The sequence below is a fragment of the Callorhinus ursinus genome, unplaced genomic scaffold (genome assembly GCF_003265705.2).
Source record: "Callorhinus ursinus isolate GAN/ISIS: 27379988/994484 unplaced genomic scaffold, GSC_fseal_2.0 scaffold25, whole genome shotgun sequence".
Lineage (NCBI taxonomy): Eukaryota > Metazoa > Chordata > Mammalia > Carnivora > Otariidae > Callorhinus > Callorhinus ursinus.
Window position 1 is genome coordinate 14,903,001 of NW_027397087.1, and position 19,644 is coordinate 14,922,644.

General features: G+C 38.7%; 1 protein-coding gene across 3 annotated transcripts in view; it reads right to left on the bottom strand.

Moving 5' to 3' along the window:
• The window catches only part of FBN1 (fibrillin 1), a 224,411-nt gene that overhangs the window by 74,677 nt on the left and 130,090 nt on the right, over positions 1-19,644 (bottom strand). For all 3 annotated transcript variants that reach the window (XM_073876962.1, XM_025884184.2, XM_073876964.1), the window contains 11 exons: positions 19,143-19,265; positions 16,177-16,299; positions 14,970-15,122; positions 11,258-11,311; positions 9,661-9,786; positions 7,277-7,402; positions 6,669-6,788; positions 6,310-6,447; positions 5,443-5,493; positions 3,727-3,852; positions 1,403-1,630 (listed from right to left, as the gene is read on the bottom strand). In XM_073876962.1, coding sequence (XP_073733063.1) covers positions 1,403-1,630; positions 3,727-3,852; positions 5,443-5,493; positions 6,310-6,447; positions 6,669-6,788; positions 7,277-7,402; positions 9,661-9,786; positions 11,258-11,311; positions 14,970-15,122; positions 16,177-16,299; positions 19,143-19,265 — 1,368 coding nt within the window. The remainder of the gene's footprint in view (positions 1-1,402; positions 1,631-3,726; positions 3,853-5,442; positions 5,494-6,309; positions 6,448-6,668; positions 6,789-7,276; positions 7,403-9,660; positions 9,787-11,257; positions 11,312-14,969; positions 15,123-16,176; positions 16,300-19,142; positions 19,266-19,644) is intronic.

Here is a 19,644-nt window from a genome sequence, read left to right on the forward strand (position 1 = left end):
ACTGGAATAGATTGCCCCACAGCAACCAATTGAGAGTATAGTGGAATGAGATATTCATCTGTGCTTTTGATGCTTTCTTGGATATACCTAAAATATAAGAACTTCAAAAAAGATGTCATTTAAAATGTAAATGATTTGTAAATAAATGTATACTATTTAAAATGTTTTCTCAAACATGTACACAATTTGAAAATATTTTCTCAATTAACATTAAGGTTTCATTAATATAATTAAAAGAGTTTCTTATACACTAGGAGACTGCATAATGTAATGGGTGATCTCCTTTCAGGGGCCTTTCTAAGGCAAGACCTAAAGCTCAAGAAACGCAAGTTCATTTCCACAAAATGTCACGAAAGACAGAACTAGCAGATTAAATCTCAAGAACAAGTTCTTCTGTGGCAATGGATCGCCACAGCCTTTAGAAGAAAATCGTTCAAATTCCTTTGAATTTACTTAAGAGACATTTAAGAGGGTCATCTAGAAACTGTCTCTCTAGACAGAATTTTAATCCCCAGGGCGTCTTGGATCAAACACTCAATACAAAAAAAAAAAAATACACTTTTATGTAAGGATAATTAAGCAATACTTATATACTCACTTCCCATTTTTATAAGTTGATTTGGTTGTGAAGTATAATAACTAGGCCCAGACACAATGGGCAACCAAGACAAAAATCTACACCAGGAATATAAGCTGGGCCTCTCTGAAAAACTGGAATTCTCAGAAACCACTCATGATTTTTCCATATGCTCAAGTAAACAAGTTCTGTATCCCCCGCATAAAAAGTTAAATCAATTTTGGAATTAGATTAAATCTGGAACTTCTCATTTTTTTACATGAATTTTAGATGATAGCATAATAAACTAAAATAAGGTTTGAAATATCAGAAGTCACTGGAATGTGCTTGCCATCAGAATGACTTTCACTGTTTTTGGACAAAGGGGACCTGCCGCTGGGTTTGTCACGCCATTCACCTCCCCCACGGTACACTCAGGTGAGCTGCCGTGACCTGGTTAAAGCAACAGAGAAGAGGTGTCTGACAGACTAAAAATTCCCCAAGAAGATATCCTCCTTGTTGATACTTGGCTGAGGGTAGTTTTAAAATCTACTTTAACACTTAACAAGTGGCTAATGGGAGGGGCAACTGGCCTCAGGAAGTCCTGGAAGGTGGGAAAAGAGAACCCGTTCCAGAGTGAACATCTGTCTGCTGTAACTCAGAAAGTGAGGGGAGAGAGAGAGAGAGAGAGAGAGAGAGAGAGAGTGTGTGTGCGTGTGTGTGTGTGTGTGTGTGTGTGAGACGACCGAGGGATGGCCACGCCGGTAGTCACTGTGACTCTCCTCTTTGCAGAACCTCCTCTTGCTCTACAAAGAAGAGCAATCAGCCCACTGAAACCCGCGGTACCTTTGAAGAAAGGTTTTCCGTTTGTAATTTCTTTGGTGGCGAATCCGGGCCCTCTGGGACAGAGCTCTTCATACTCCGGTGTGTTTCTCACAGGACACTCCTCACATTCCTCAGTACCCCAGGCCGCCCCAACGGAGCAGCAACAAACATCCATGCGGTGGCGGCCGGCAGCAGGCAGAGTGCATTCCTCGTCCTCGTACCTCAGGAAGCAGGTTTCCACGCGGATATCTGCCAGACGGAACACAGGGAGGCTGACGAGAGTTACCCTATCTCCACTGCCCCAAACTGCCGGCCAGTTGGGTTGGGCAAGGTACAATGTACATAATAATTTGCTATGTATTTATTGGCTGGAATTCATTATTTTCCTCAAAAGGAGTCCAGGCTTTCTGATGAGTACTCCCACCTGATAAAAGGCTTTCTTTTCTTTGGCAGTTCCTGTTTATTTGCACCTCCTATTTCTGGAAACTTTCCTTTCGATTTTAGGCATTTTCTGATAATTCTACGTAAAGAACGGTATTTGGAGAAATCCCACAGTGCTCTTTGGGGAGATGTTTTCTCCCTGTACAGGCATGCTTCCTACCAACACATGCACTCCATCATGGCTTGACCTCCCCTCTAGCACTCTTTCTCACTGGAGAACATCAAAGCTAGCTCCAGCACTTTTTCCTCACACCTTCATTTTTGGAGAGGTGCAGTGTTAAATTCCAAAATGAAGAATGCCCTACTTGAGACTGAAGAGGAAAAACAGCAAAGAAAAGCGATTTTCTCCTCTTCTCAAGTATTCCTTTCACTTCTACGTGTGCTTATGTATACATTCTTCTGGGTACACATGGGATACATCTAGCCCCAACCCCGAATTTGTGGAATCATGAGGAAGAGAAGAAGAAGTGATATACCAGATGTCAAGAGATGTGGAACTCAGTCCTGTCCTGCAATGAAGAAGTTGCTTGTTTTAGACAAATTATTAACTCTGACCCTGAATTTCTACATCCATAAAATGATGTTGCACCCATCTCTGAGGGGGTGCCATGAAGCTCAGCTAAGATTCTGTGTCTGGAAACTGTAAAGTGTAATTAAAACCTAAGGCATTATCTTCTTTCTCTCTCCTTCACAATGTGGTCATTAACCATTCACCTATGTGCCTGAATATCCTTTAATGTTAGAAAGCTTCCGAAGCCTTCTGGGCAACTTTCCATTCAGGTAGCCTCTAATGAGATGTATGGATACCTTTTACACGATTTCTAAATTAAACACTGAAGTATCTTTCAACTGAAGAACCTGGAAGAACGTTCTCATTAAACGCCAATTCCTCCTAAACAAAAAGAGTGGACTCAAAATGAGATTAACTGACATCCGTGGTTATGAGAAGACTCTCCCCTCTGGATTCCAGCTTTTCTACTCCATATTGCTTACAGTATAAGCCATAAAGCTCTATATTTCAAGTTTTGTTAGTTCTAATTCATAAATGATCCAAATCCCTTAACCTCATCCTACCCTTTTAACCACCTACAGTGGCCCTTCACTAAGGATGCACTTTAGAGGAATATGATTTCAGATACACAATGTACCTGAGCATCATTTTCAGGGCCATGGACTCGGAAATGAATGATCCAAGAGACATATTCCCGGCAGGCAGAAGCCATAGAAGTAGGGTCAGAATCTGTCTGCCAGACGCCACACACATGACTGTGGGATCTCCAGCTTGCTGCCAGTAAGAGCCCACAGGGCAGCTCTCTGGGAACTCAGGGTCCAATCTCTTCCATATCAATGCCACTTGGACTCTCGCAGTTGGCATGGAGAATCCCACCGTGATTAGAAGTGACAGTGACCCTGTGCTCCTTTAGGTTCACTATTGAGGAATGTGGCACTCTTCACTCACACCCACTAGGTTTTCTTGCAAGGACCTGTCCATCTGGCCAATGGCAAGACATGCCTAGCAGGCATGGGCTACAGTTTCTAATCAAGCAAAATTGTTCTCCCCACCGTTCACCTTGTATCCTAGAGTTGGTGGCATATGGAGGCAGATTTGAGCGTTCTGGAATAATGACTGTGATGGTAATGATTTAAAGAATAGTTACACATCAATAAAGAACTAAAGTTTCTCTTCACTAACATGTTCTCTACTCTTTTTATAAAGAATAAATGAAGAGCTTGAGTAAGGAAGGCTATTTGTCAAGGAACCTACTATGGATCCTAATGGAAATGCTGTATTTGGGATATGTATAACTGTACTTGGAACCAAATATTCAGCTTTATCTTACTCACTGCGTTTTTAATAGTCTTTAAGAAATGACCATTAGAAAAGTAATGAGCTCAGGATTTACCTAGGCAGATCCTCCCTGTGGCGTCCAAAGTCATCCCAGTGGGACACTGACATTTAAATGATCCCTTAGAGTTAACGCATAAGCCATTTTTGCATACTCCTGGGAATACTTCACATTCATTTATATCTATGAAGAAAAAAAGACATGAAGTTAAAATGTATGTATAACATCATTCTACTTTGCTCCATTCATGGAGTCACAATTATTCTCACAACAGAAAAGGCCATTTTGAACCAAATAAGTTCATAAAACTAGTTTGCTTCCAAATAGTTCACATAGAATTTCTGGGAACTCTGAATAGCAACCACGCTGAGCCCACCTTTTCCCAAAGGTGTGAGTTTCTCCATTGGTCCTAAGGAGTAATTTTTGAATTATAGAGGCCGGGAGTTGGTATGAGTTTTGGGGGACAGCCCTGGGTACTATGGACATCTCAGGTAAGGCTCCCACGAGCCACAGTGGTAGCTTTATGAGATCAGATGTCTGGGTATAACAGAAACCTGACCTTTCAAACTAGCGAAGAAGAAAATAGCCTGAAGAAAAAAATCCCACCGAGACATATCTGGGGCCAGTCAAAAGAGTGTCTTCTGAGAAATGCTGAGATGTCCCCAGAAAGCATATAACTAGTTTTAATTCAGCAACAGTCTCAGACGGTTTGTCAAAGCATTGGTGGTCCCAGCTTGAGTTAGGGCGAGTGAAAAGATACTCATGTTCATTCATTCATCATTCACCCACTCACTCTCAAATATACCAGTCCCTCCCAGTTTCCCTAATAGAAAGTAGTATGTTCTCTGAACTTAATTTGGAAAAATATTCACCATCAAATTAATTCAAAGAAAGGCACTTGCCAATGCCAAAAAAAAAAGGGAGGCATTAGCATACGGTGTCTCTATTTAGAAAAAAATAACTTTCCAAGCCAGGGATGTTGAAAAAGAAAATATCTGAAACCTTTCCTTCTGAGAGATATAAGCGGGGAGGGGGACATTTACCTTTTTGTGTTTTTTGTTCTGGCCACTTGTACACCAAAATGTGCTGCTGAGGTCAGATAAGTTATTAACAGTGGGTCTGGACCAGAGAAAGGCCAAAGGATTCAGTCATCATTTGGAAAGCAAGACCTTGGGTGGGGGTTGTAGCGTTCCTCTTTATTTTAGCAGGGAAAAAAAAAACTTTATTTCATTCCACATATGGGACTAATTGCTGTTTTTAAAATTTTTCAGCTGCTGTGTCATGTCAGGTTGTGTTAGTCACCCTGACCTACGTCTATCTGGGACTCCGTGAGAAAGAATTACAACAAACTGGAGAGAATCCACGTAGACTTTCAAAAATGAGACAATAGAGTACGTCCTTCTGAGTCCCCCATGACCATGAAACAAATAAACAAACACAAGCCAGGACAAACCAAGAAAAAAATGCAAATTTTATAGCCTCATTGAAAACTTCCATTTTTCTCTTCCTGATAGTATTTTGAAAGTGCAGTCGCTCGAAACCATGGTCAGCCATTTTCAATCACCCTGCCCTGTAGCCATAGCGATCCAACACTGGCAACAGCATATATATGCTTGTGAAATTAACATTTGTTATGTTCTGCAGTCCTCATTATTTCCCTCTCTGCTGCATATTTCTCACTGAGAAGTTACATGACAACTTTATCCAATCCAAGTTCACACAGGCATTCTTCATGCACACCAAAATTTATGGCTTATAAATACACATAAATACCTTCACACTGTGTTCCTTTAATTCTTGAATAGCCTTTGCCACATATGGGATCTGTAAAACAAACAAACAAACAAAAAATAAATTTGAGATAACAATATCCAGACTTTGTACGACATAGTATAAGAAACACGAAAGAGGACCTGGACATGAATTAGATTTTGTGGCTTGAATAAGTCTAAGATGACAAAGGGTTTCTGCGATTGCACAGATGAAGAATGAAATGTCTCCTTGAATTAAGTTCAATTCCTCTGAGAGGTCCTGAAAGACCCAAAGGTCCCCTAAAGATCATGCTAAGGTAATGACTAAGAAGGAAATTGGCTAGATCTCTCTTCTGCTATCAGCTCTAAAATAGGAATCATATAATATGGTTGAATCATCTAACATGGACATGGAAAATAAAGTCTAGAATTTGAAGATCACCTGCCCTGCAGCATTCAGACTATATATTTATATACCCAAACACTGAATCAACAAAATTATCAGCAAAGCTCTAAAACCTCAGCTTTGCAACAAACTTAGAAGTTAAGTCATGAACTGGTTCCTTTACATCAATCCATGTTTTGGAAGATAATCTGTGCCTATAAAAAGCTCAGGACCCCTAATCATGAGGTTCCGAGAGAGCCCACAGGAGTTGCTGATCTAGGAAAGCAACCCCAGGGTAGAAAACAATAACCCAATCACCAAATCACATGAAATTACTGTCCTTGACACTTCTCTTAGTTCCCTATTCAGCAATATGTTTCAGCAAGGTCATCAGAATTAAATCTAGAATTCCTAGATGAACCTAAATAAACAAAGTACTGGGTTTCCCCTTTCTAAGCAAAGTGACGAGTGTGGGCCCAGAGCCACAGTGCCTGTCTCTCTTACCAACTTGGCATAGGGTGCACGGGCTCCCCCAGGCAGCACCGAGGGACGAACAGCACTGGGACTTTAAGGTGGCTCCGTTGATGTTGATCTCACACCGCCCATCGATGACAGTCTGCCAGCAAGTGCCTTTGATGGTTTCTGCAGGGAGGTAGGAGACAATGTTTAATAGATACTTAATAGAATCTATATAAAAAATTCAAACGTGCATTGGAATTACAGCAAGAATGACACATGAAACAAGTGATAATGTTGATGAAACAAAATAAAATTTTGTTCATCCATACTTAAACTATTTTGCAATAAACTCTTTCGCATTAAAAGTGGACATTAAATACAGTACTGATCAGCAGGATAAATACCTATGCAGATAGTTTTTGTTGGATCCAGAGTACTTTCAGAAGAACATTCACAAATAAAAGAGCCCGGGCTGTTCTTGCAGACTCCATTAATGCAAGGACTTGATTCACATTCATCGATGTCTGAAACAAAAACAGGTCCACATTACTGCTAAAAACTAGTCTTGCTCATGAAAGGATATTTAAACTTTGGCCTCAATTGCTACCACATATTCTTTATTAGATAGTAGAGCTGGCCTAGATAGATTTCTTTCTAGACTAGATGGAATGTCAAAACTAATACTTGAGCATATCCCTATAGCACAGAATCTGGCATATGGCTGAATCTTTTTATTCAGAAAATCTGGAGCAAACATGAAGTGTGATCTCCAAATTACTAACTATGTGATATTTTCTTCATCTTTCAAGTGATGGCAAATAAAATGCCAACTGTAGCTAAGTACCATCAGTAGCTTCCAAAGCGCATGCAAGTGTCATTTAGGACCACAGAATCTCAATTAAAATGACATACGTGTCTAAAATAGAGGTGACTCTAACTTATTCTCATGGTTTTTCAGTAGCGCACCAAAAGACAATAAAGTACATAATAGAAGAAGAAAAACGCAATTTACCTTCACAGGTTTTTAGGTCAGGTTTGTAGATAAATCCCTTGGGGCAGGTACAGACAAAACTTCCTGGAGTGTTTCTACATTGTCCATTGTCACAAAGTAGACTGTTCAATACACATTCATTAATATCTGGAAAACCAACAAACATGAACTTTTGGAGGAGCTCATTCCTTGCATGCAATTTCTCTGTTTTCTCGGGTTAAGTTTTTAAGGTCATATGATATGATTAACTCAAGCAAACAGGCACAACTCCTCTACCATTGGTTTTTGCCTAACTTACCTAACGAGGAAAATAGGGGCTTCATCTGATTATTTTTACTAGGTGTCTACAAAGTCTAAAGTCACCAGATACTATGCAATTCACTTTCTTTAACAGGAAGACACCTGGATTTGCTGGATATCATTAATCTTCATATAACTGTTCGTTGTGCCAGAATTAAAAGAACTAATCATACTGATTTAAGGAACTAAATAAATATTTAGAAAGTATGGCCCATCTTGGATATGTGTTAGTTCCAGGATGGGTGTTTCTTCTTTAGAATAACTGAAATGGCCTCCGGTTGTGTTTATAGAGTATGAAGCGATCTGTAGAGTTTATAATTCTCACAAGGAATTTCAGACTTGAGATCCAGAGAGCCCAGAAAAACTCCTTACTTTCAGGTGAATAAAAGGTCTGTCTGATGCAAAATCTAAGTTTTGATAATGTGTTACTTAGGTAATTCAGAAAGTGTGGGACTTCAACAGCTTGTTACATACAGTTGGGCTGAAGTATATCCCACAACCCACAGAAGAGGCTCTATGTCCACAAGGAGTTTTTTACACATTGAGAAATTCTGTTTAGATCATTATTTGACAATCTAGTCGCCCTAAAATAAAGGAATCACAAATTCAGCACTGGTGAGCTGATTAGGTCCACAGTAGTAAATATATTTAAATTAGCAGTATACTTATAAAGTACTTAAAATATGGAAAATTAAGTATAGTTATGTTACTATATGAGGAAACAACATGGTGAGAATTCTGTCAAAATGATATAGGGAATGCTAACGCTTCCCAAAAGAGTCAGTATTGCCATCTTTAAACTTTGATGATGTCAGAAGGATCTGGAACCTTAAAGTGAGGAATTGATGGTTAAGATAAAAAATAGCCACTCTCTGGAATCCTATGGCTGTGGTGGATCTTTGATTCCTCACTTTATATTTCTAAACATAATCTGGAATATGAACATACTTCTGACCTGATGATAATCAGTTCAACTTTGGAGTACATACTAATGCATTGAAGGAAGAATCCCTATTGCCTCCCAAACTCTCCTTTTTGCTTCAAATGGGGTGATTTTTGGATGAAGCTAAAACATCTTTGTGTCCTTCTGGGCCTGTTCAGATAAATGATGATTTTCGTCTGCCGAAGAGAAGAGGCTCTTACAGAAAAATGAAATAGTAAAACTTGTTTTGAGTTTAATCTACTTTGGAAAATACCATGTGCAATCAAATCACAACTGTGCTCCCAAAAAAGAAGCCTTAAAATTAAGGGTGTGAGAGAGGAAGAATTCATTTCTCAGAAGCCAGTGTATCACTGCACTATAGAATGGACAGTACGTTTCAGAAAGTACTAGTGTAGGCAACTGGAGAAAGTTGAAAAAAAATAATGGGGCCTATGTTGATCATTTTATTCCCAAAGTTTTTTTGGTTTTTGTTTGTTTGTTTGTTTGTTTTTTAGTTACTGGCCGGCACTGTCATTAAGGTTTGTTAAAGCATCAAATATGGTGTTTGCTTGGGGCACCTGGGTGGCTCAGTTGGTTAAGCATCTGGGCTCAGGTCATGATCCCGGATTCCGGGGATGGAGCCCTGCGTCTTGGTGTTAGGGCTTCCCAGTCAGCGGGGAGCCTGCTTCTCCCTCTCCCTCTGCCCTCCTGCCCCCGCCGACACGTGCTTGCTCTCTCTCACGCTCTCTCTCTCTCTCAAATAAATAAATAAAATCTTTAAAAAAATATGGTGTTTGCTAAACTTAACAGAGAACAGTTATTACTGAAAATAAGCTGGGTTTTCTTTGATTAAACCTAATAAATGGTTGGGAGAAGAGTTGCTCTCTCGGTAAAAATAGGGATGCCTTTGTAGACACATGAGAACGGCTGACAATCTGTATTTTATAATTCTAAGGAGCTTCTCTTTTTTGGAGTGAACATGACACATGACTACTTATAAATTACCAGGATTCAGGTATGTAAATTTTAGTTAATCAAGACATGTATGTGCCATGCTGACACCCAAAGTGAAGGCCATTCATTTGCTCAGTCCTTTAGGCTGCGTGAAAGCAGTTTCCTCCAAGCAACAAAGAAAGAATGCATGATGCATGAAATGTCTTAGGAAACAGGTGAAACTTCTTACCAACACAGTTTTTCCCAGATGAATCCACTTCATATCCTGAATTGCATATGCATTTGTAGGTCCCACGGAGATTTTCACAAATTCCATTTGGACAGATATCTGGATCTAGTGCACATTCATTTATATCTGCACCACCAGAAAAAAAGTTCAGTATCAATAACATTCTAAAGTAAAGGTCAAAGAACTGTCAAAAAAAATAACATTACAAGAAACGTGACAACTTTAGAACCTGGTAAAAATAAAGTTTCACTTAGATGAGAAAGCTTGATCACTGTTTCTTACTACAAGATGTTCTGACTCAAATCTTCCTTCCACCAGTCCATGAAAGGAACTTGCCATTTGAGCTAGAACTACAAGATTACCCATCCTTAATCAGGCTGAAGGAGAACCCCTGTTCTTCTTCTGGCTCAAACATCAAGATGGAAAAGTAGATCACCGCAGAGCCCCAGTCCCTACAACCAGTCTCCCTGCCTCCAGCCTATCCTTCTTTAAGGTACCTTCGCAGTGCTATCAGACTTTTCTTAAAGACAAGATGACTATGTCATTCTCATGGTTCAAACTTTTGTAGGTTCAATACTATCATCAAGATTAAATTAAAATATGAACTCTGTTTATTTACTTTAAATTTCTCATTCTTCCATGAACATACAATGCCCTTTGCTCTGTGTCAGGAATGTCTGGAGCCAGGCCTATTCATTGGTCCAAAGCCCATGCAAACACCACCTGGTCTGGAAAAGCTTCTGCTGCTCAGCCCAGATGAGGCTGGGTCCTCCCTCTGCTGTATGCCCACAGACTGAGGAGAGCTCTATGGTCAAGGGTGATGCAGAATGACAATCAGTGAATGGCTAGTCTCAAATCTTCTATAAGTCAGGGTTAACATGTTTTTCCTTCTCTGGGTCCCCATCACAACTTTATTTATTCCCCACTAACTCTTTATTCATAATAAATTCCTTTACTACTCCTCTTTCCCCCAAATATCTCCTCTCCACCTTCATCCACATATAATGATGAAATTAATCATGAGAATGAACTGACAATCAATTCCGTCTACTTTTTTCCCAGAACTGTCCTGAATTGAATCATTTAGTTTTATAGTAATAAAATCTATTTTTACACTTGTTCCAACTCTCCCTTTTAACTTTAATTCTTTTTTGGTACCAATATTTCTCTAGTTCTAAGCCCTACACTTAAATATTTCATTCTCTTCCAACTCAGTTAATTGCTATCACTGCTTGCTACAAAATATAAGATAGCTCCCTACTGACATCTTATACAGACCCAACACTTGGCAGTCAACAAAGCATTCAAAATGTGAATGGATAACAATTCAACTGAGCCCATAACCCTGCATTGTACTTGATTGTGGAAGAGCCAAAGGAGGACCAGACTGCCTCTTTCTCATGAAGGAGATACCACAGTCATTGCATCTCATCTGCCAGCCCTCTAGGGGTCCCAGGTACATCATGCAGTGATGGCCAGAGAAGGGGTCAGACCTCCTCTGGTCTGCTGTAAAGGGACCAACTGGAAACCCGCAGGAATGCCCAGTACTGCGGCTTCTGCACATGCCGAAGGAAGTGAATTTCAAATAAGTCCTCACCACTGCCTGCTGACGTCATTCCTGGCCCACTGCTGCAGAGTGCTTGATATTCCGCTGCAATAAATTAACAAGATAGTAAATGATTCCCTTGTTTGTAGAACAGGTCAATCCTATACTTGGCTTTGCACACATCATTTCCTCCTAAGTGAGTGGAACTGAAATAAAGTGGTAACAGAAGAATGAGGCATTTCCCGAGGGAGTCACTGGTACACCCAGCTCCCATTTTAAAGGCTCCGCATCACTGTGGAAAATGACTTTAAAGGACACAGGCACGTTATAGCAATTCCTTGTGCAAAGCGCTTTCGGAAAAGGTGTTTTTCCTACAATTTGATTTTGTTCACCAGGGAACACTTTACACTTACAGTGAAATGTGCCTGTTAAAATGTGGTTCTTAACTGTTAATAAAACCTTCTCCCACTGTCTTGGGAATCATTTTGTTTCCTAGTGTGAACAGTTTCTTTTTTTTTTTTTAATACAATCAAGTTCTTAACATTTTCTCATTTCTCTCTGCAAATTCTCTAGCCTCCACTCAGAAGAAAAACAAAAGTATCTGTCTTTGCATTTAAGTGTATTTTTAAAGTTCATATTCATCAGGATACTAGATTCATTCTATATGATAAATCCATAGGCAAAGTATTGCATAATGTTAAAACTGAGATCTTAATAAGAAATCAAGGTATACAGAATATGTCCCCAAATTCTGATGGAATCAGATTTCTATTTCCTAAAACTGATGCAATGTTTCACATACGATTCCAACAATATTTAGGCAAACATAAGAGTGAATGATGAAAATGGAGAATTAACGGGAATCACACTTTATCCAAAACAAACTAAAGTGTCCCCTCAGTTGCCCACAGTTTCTGGCAACCACAGAGTCTCATGGTCAAATGCAAATCATTTGTGCTTAAGTGCCAGGGGAACTGGATATTAGGAACAGGCCTTTTTACTGAGGCCAACCACATCTCACTGCTAACAAGCAAATAGCTCTTATACTTCTACATGCTAGAAAACTGTATTCCTGATGACAGTGAATGCAAAGGAGTGACACAGATTTAAAAAAAAAAGAAAAAAGGATAAAAAAAAGAAAAAAGGAAGGTCGAATCCCTCAGAGCCTCTGCCTTTGTGCAAATGTAAATTTGAGAAAAGTGGTGAAATCCCTTAATTTTTAAATCCTGCTAAATGGCACCAAAAAAGGAACAATTGGGAAAGTGGCTGCCGTTGCGTGTTTGAAAGCTTGGGACTAGAAGCAAAAAGAAATGCATTGCCATTATTCTCTCATGTCAGCAATTAATTAAAACACTTCTGAAGTACTGTAAGTAACAAAATAGGAAAAACAGTATCATGCCAGTTTTGCAGAAAGCAGTTCTACAGTTAGTGCTGAATTAGTTGATGCCTGGCCTAAGTGGAAGCAAATTATTGTCACTGTTCTTTTCCATTTGGGTAGAATCTGGTCCTAGACTATCCTCTGCAGTCAGTGAATTCAGGTCAGCATTGGTTTGAATGCTGATGACAATGCTTATTGGGAGCAAGCCCTTTCCCTCTGTTAGAAAGTTTCCCCTTCTATAAACTGGAGACAAGAACACCCAACTCACGTGACAGTTCTATGGATTTCACAAGAGAGCATGGAAAGTGCTCAACACAGCTCCTCGCACAGCTCATACATTAAATAAATGGTAGGTGCTGCTGAGCTAATTCACTGTTATGCCACAGAGACACTGGTATGGGGACATATGAGAAAATTCCTAATACTTACACTTCGGTGGGTTTAACTGACTGATTCCTGCAAGGAGTAAATATTCAGCAGCCAGGGAGAAATATCTTCATAGATAGCTCCCTTGGCTTCCTTCCAGAACACAGAGATGGACTTTAGATGTGATGGGGTTGGAGTTTCTCATAGATTGGCTAAAGAAGGAATCTTCTGAGTATTTTCAGTACCTCTTAAAATCCCCCCTCTCTCCTGAAATAAGGGATGCTCTACACTTAGATTCTTCACGATTTGGCATTTTCATCTACCAAAGAGGCAGAGAAACCAAATGGAATGAAACCAGGTCCACAGGTGGACCTCTTCTGTGCAAGTGCATTCAAATACAAAACAGAAGCCAGTGGGGCTGGGCTTCAAATTTAACCCTCCTTCAGCTTTACTGCTTAAAGAAATCTGGTCTCTTTTAGTCATCTTTTTATAAGATTACTTCATTTTCTGAGGTATCATAAGAATTCTTTGGAGATGCACTTGGTCCAGAGGAAAATGTAAAAACAAAGAACTCTATGCACCAAGGGTCCTAGATTCTAAGTTTTGGTTTTTCCACTTACTGAAGATGTAAGCAAATCACCTATACTCTTGTGTGCCAGTTTTCATGATACTCATCTGTCTTGTAAATTCAAAGTGCATAACAAAAGTGTAAGAAAAGTACTTTGAAAAGTTAAAGTAACATACGAAAGGACAGTATTGATGATATACAACTATAAGCTTACACGGAGGTATCTTTGTTGGATAGGATTATATTTGATGTTATATAATTGAAGTATTGTTGTGAGCATGAATTGAACTGATTGGTAATCGTACATAAAATGGTAATTTGTGAAGTAATCAGCCAGAATAAAGCTTTCTTCTTTAACCAGCATCCCTCATTTCTTTTAAAGTCTTCCATTTAACTTTCTCTAACTTCTCATATTTTAATTTCTAACTCTCTAATTTCAACAATTATCACTTTCAAAATGGCAAATGTTTAAAAATTGTGAGTTAATCTTTAATTAATTGTATCTAGGCCAGAAATGAACTAATTGGATCCTAGATGTAAACCAACCAATCAGAAGTACGTTTTCAATATTAGATCTAACTCTATTCTAGAACACTGAAAGGAAACTCTCCAGTTTCCAAATGTTGACAGTTTATTGCTTTAGTTTCAATAAACTATTTTTGCCTTACAGATAAAAACAATTTATACCTGGACAGGATCTTCTGGATTACCTAAGATAATTCATTTTATAGATGAGAAAACTAAGGATCCCTTTTCCATATTATTCTATTTTATAATTGTTTACTATTGTAAGCCATCTCATATCCTTTTGAAAGTAGGTGAGCAAAATTCCTAAATAAACAAAAACCTAAAACAAACTGAACCCCCCCCCCCAATTAAGTAATTTGTCTGCCTGTGGCTGGGAAGAATTCTGACTCACCAACCAGTTTTCTTTTCATTATGCCATGTCACTTCAAATTGAGAAAAATACTTTTTCCCTAGGGTTGAATAAAATCATTTAGGAGAAGCACACCTAAATCAACATGAGGGATTTGAACAAAATTCACACACGGCCTTTTGGAAAAAAAGCTGGAAATATTCAGGTAATCTGAAAATTATTTACTTTTACACTCTGTAAAATTCTGCTTTTATAATAGTTCCTGCAAAATGCAAACACTGTAAAACTACTTTAGAAAACAAGGCAAGCTGCATGAATTCCAAAGAGCATGAGTATTATTAAGGTGGAGGAGCTGGGATGGGAGTTCCAAACATGCTGTCAATTCGCAATGACCATTAGGATTGGGTGAGTAATGTGTGATCAGATCCTGAGCAGCCCTGCCAAGATCCCAGGAAGGTATATGATGTATCTGGAGAGCATAACATCATCTCTCCCTGTGACTTCCATAAATGCAAAGACTGCAGACGGAGGCGGGAGGCTAGTAGTACGAGGGCATCCCCATGACACCACATACCTGAATTCTGTGCAGGACATGGTTGGCAAGGTTCCCCAAATGCATACTCAGTGTTGGCACAACAACATTCAGATTTAGTAACGGCACCAAACAAGGGTTTGACACACTGGCCTCTCTTGTATCCGCCATAGCATGTGCTCCGCATGTGTGTGTCTAAACAGGAAGAAACATCTGTCATCACACTATCACTTCAAACAGATGAGAACTCCCCAGGTCAAAGTTGAAGCTGCCTTTATTTAGCCATCGTCCCTATTCTAACTCACAGAAGATGCCTCTGGTCTTAGATTTCAACAGAAAAAGACAAAACAAAACAAACTACATTCAGCTTCCAAGAACTAGAAACCAATTCCCACCTCTGTTTTCTAGAGACTACCATGGTTTACCCAACTGTGAGATTCTTAAGTGCTGAGACTCTATCTCATTCATTTTTATCTTCCCCAGACCTGTACAGAGCAGACACTTAATACAAGTTAAATGAATGATGGATGACCAGTGACTCTCACCCTATGATAAATAAGACCTTTCTTAAGAAGTGTGGCCTACCTCAAAATAAACATGCAATTATTGAATGTCTGAATTAGATGTACTTTCAAAGAAGAGGAGGTTTAATTTATAAATGGTTCATTATATAAGTCTGTAGACACTGGTCTACTAGGTAGTGTCATCTTTACCACCAGGGAGGGAGTTTCCAGCTATGCCCAATTCAAAGGTTTATTGACTACCTTTCTTAAAAATAATTTGGATAAAATTAATATCTATTTCTCAACAAATTTCAAACTTCTTATAAAGCCACATAAAAATATTACATAAAGTTCTTGATTATCCATATCCTCCTTTGCACTCTATGCTTCCCTTAGGACATTTAATTCCCTATACGAAAATGTTCACTCATATGAGATAATAAGCATATAGAGGCCAGTTTCAAAGACCATTATCCACAAAGGAGAATTGGAGAAAATTGAGGACATCCACATGATTAGAAAAGAAAAGCGGGAAGAAGAGGTAGGGACTCCCCTGGTTTTTATTTATCTCAGCTCATCTTAGATTAATATCCAATTTATGCAAGAAGAGAACTGATACTGTTGGCTTGTTCCCCCACAAATATTCTGCCCTGCCTGTTACAGTAGAGTGCACTTGTTATTGGTGGGATTTATCGGTTGACAGAGGGTGGATCTCTAGCATACATGTAGTCACGGCTTTATCTTACCAACACACACGCGTCCATCCAGACCCACGGCCAGTCCAGGAAAGCATTCACATCTGTAGGAACCATCAGTGTTGACACAGCGCCCATTCATGCAGATCCCAGGTGTTTCACACTCATTAATATCTGTGGTGGGTAAAAGCATTTATTAAAAATGGAGCGACGTTTCTATGAAACCAAAACATGCTTACAATTCTTTTACAACACTTGAAAATGGGGAAGACGGAAAAGAATATGCAGCACCAACAATAATTTTGCTCAGTGAGACACATTTCATTGTCCTTTGATAGAAGAATAACAAAAATTGACATAAACTACGTGAGCTTATTTTTTTTTTAACCACAGAAAAAGCTATTTCAATCATATTCTCCTGAGGTCTTTTTATCCAAAATGTGCAACTTTGACCTGGGCAGGAAGCTGCTACATTTGGCATCTAATACTCAGACTGGTGTCCTTCCAATATCACTTAACTCTCTGAGATGACTAGCATGGCATTAAGAGATACAGAACTAAAACCCTGATGCAACACCATAGAAAAGAAACGGAAAATGAATATAGAAGATTTTGATGACCATTTCTGGCCAACAACAACACCCTAACCAATTGGAACCCAGCAAAGAAAAATCTTTCATAAGTATTACAGATATTTTATAGTATCATATGTATATACTTAAGAGAGGTCTGGTAAAAGACTTTATTGGGCACACACTAATAATAGCAAAGATTTTTCCCCTTTAATATGGGGAAGTAGAAATGGTACCAAAATTGTGTTTTGGAAAACATACAACACTTAGAAGCAAGTCATTTTATAACAACTCCTTTTATAATATATAACTAGTGTATGTAACTATTTCCTTTTTTTCTGACCTTAAAAAGACAAATTGAGACTGAAACACCTCTAGATTTTTACTTAGCTTGTGTTATTTGGCACAAGGGTATATTCAGATGGTCCAAGATTCCCGTGTACAGATTGTATTTTAAAACAGCAGTTATATTTAAATACATGAACTCACATTGGTTCAGTTATTCAGGTCACCTTTTTGTTCAAGTTGAGATCTACGGTAAAACAGTGACAACTATAGCCTGAAAAGTGATACACAGGCTTTTTCATGGGGACAGAGATGTAACATAGATCTAGAGGGCATGATTCAATGGGAGTGGCCCCAACTTTCAGAGAGTGATCAGGGAGGCCAAGCTGGTCATCAGATTAGTTAACTATAGAGATTAAATTAACATTGTTTATTCTAGCTTTGAACAGTCACATCTTTGTGGTCTCAGAACTAAGTACTCAGTGCTAAGAGAAAATCTTATCCAGTGATGTCAAGAGAAAAGTTACAGAAAAGAAGAATTCAGCACCCAAGAAATTTCTTTTTTCTTTATTCTTAGTCTAATGTGTGTATTCCACACAACTATTTCACCAGCTGCAGACAGTTGCAAAACCTAGTTTCATCTATGAGGTCACAGTGTCATCTGAAATAATTACATCAATATTATCTGTTGGTCATACTAAATGCTGAGAGGGTGTGACCTGGGTCACCAGCAGCCTATAGGCACTGAAAGTGAATCTCAGCATGCTCTGTGGACAGGCAACAGGAGTATGTGTTCTTGCAAAAGGTCTGTGCACAAAGGGGCTTTCACATTTCCTTCTGTTATTTTGTTTGGAAGCCCAATTCCAAATATTCCAGCAATCATTCCCTTCCCCTTTCTTTTTACTTGTACAGCACTTAATCTGCACAATTTGGCACTTTGTTGTATTCTGTTTTACACTGTAGAATATTTCCACATGTTAATCTTGTCTTCCATACAATAAGCTCCTCCCAGCACAGGGCTCAAAAGTACAGAAACTTATTTCCTATTTCAAATTTTAAGAACTCAAATGTTTTCTCTTGCTACGAAGACAGATTTGCACAATATTAAGATCCACTGATGTGAAGGTCATGGAGAATGTAAGTAAACAACCAAGGGATAGAAGCTCTTTTAAGCCTAGAGAAAATGCATGTCTTGCCAACAGCTTAATACAAGGCTTTCTTCCATAGCACCTTTACCAAAACTGTCTACCAGGGGCACCTGGAGAAGAGACATCGTAGGACTTTATTCTGTTTTCTTCATCCTAAATAGCTTGACACTCTGCACTTCTCCATCTGAAACTATGAGCAGAAGGCTTTGAGTGCAGTATTTTAGCAGATTTCCTGGGCCTGTTTTGGATATAAGGTTCCTTGAGAAGTATGGTTTCAACTTAGATCTTGGACCCAAGGGCAATAATCCCTCATCTCTGACTACATAAGGCAAGAGACACAAGCACAAATTTATCTTGATGACTCTTCTTAGAACCCCAATTTTCAATAGCACAAATAAAAATCTTAATTTTTGTTTCAGTAACTGGAGCAATGCAGTTATTTCAAAAGCTACCAAGTTAAACAATGGCTCTTTGTTAGTTTATTTCTTCTGCTTAATTCTATTTCCCTTTATGCTTATGTGACTTGATAATGCTTAAATTGTTCATGAAAAACTTTCTGTTTCTTAAGATGTCTGAAGGAAATTATGGAGAAGATATCACTGCAATAAGCATTTACAATATTTTGTCTAGTTGAAGATGTAAGAGGTAGCAAAATGACAGCCATCAAAAGACCTAACTACCATTACTCCCCAAATATAAGGAAGAGGAAGAATTCAGCTTCTTTAAAAAGATGCTCACATTTGTTGGTGGACCAACTGTTAATTCAGCTTCTCACTCATTTGCTACATAGCCTTTTGGGCTCCTTTAGAAGACCCCAAACACCCTTTCTGGAATCAGAACAGCCTCTTGAGCATAAACCATAGCTCTCTGGATAGCTGGACTTAAGAAGGAGGTCCAGTCAGGTTTCCTAAAATGAATTAGGAGGACTTTAAGTGGGAAGTGGTACCTCTAAGCAATATAGAAAGGAGAAAAAGCAGGGGGAGAATATGACTCAGAGTTTTATAGCACAAACCTTTGCAATAACGCCCATCTGATGCCAGCTGAAATCCAGGTTTGCAAATACATTTAAAACTGCCATCTTCATTGATACACATTCCATTAAGGCACATGTTCCTTATGCTGCATTCATCCATATCTGAAAAATGCAAAAAGATACATTCTCTTATGACCAGAAGAGTAAGCTTACAGAGGAAGCCAACCTGAATGAATAGAATTCTTTTTCTTCACATTTCTTCTGGGGTTTTGTGTGTGTGTGATCATAGTCTAAGGCTAATTTTCTTCCAAATTATAGCATATAAGAAGAAGGGCCATATAAAATATGTATTCTTAAATTCTCAATTTTTGACATGTGCATGCAAACTCCAGGGCTAAATTTATCCTATGACATACTGTATATATGCTGTATGTATACATATATACACATATACATGCATGTGTGTATAGATATGAAATTTATATGTAATCATATATATAAAACTTCGTGTGTGTGTGTGTGTGTGTGTGTGTGTGTGTAT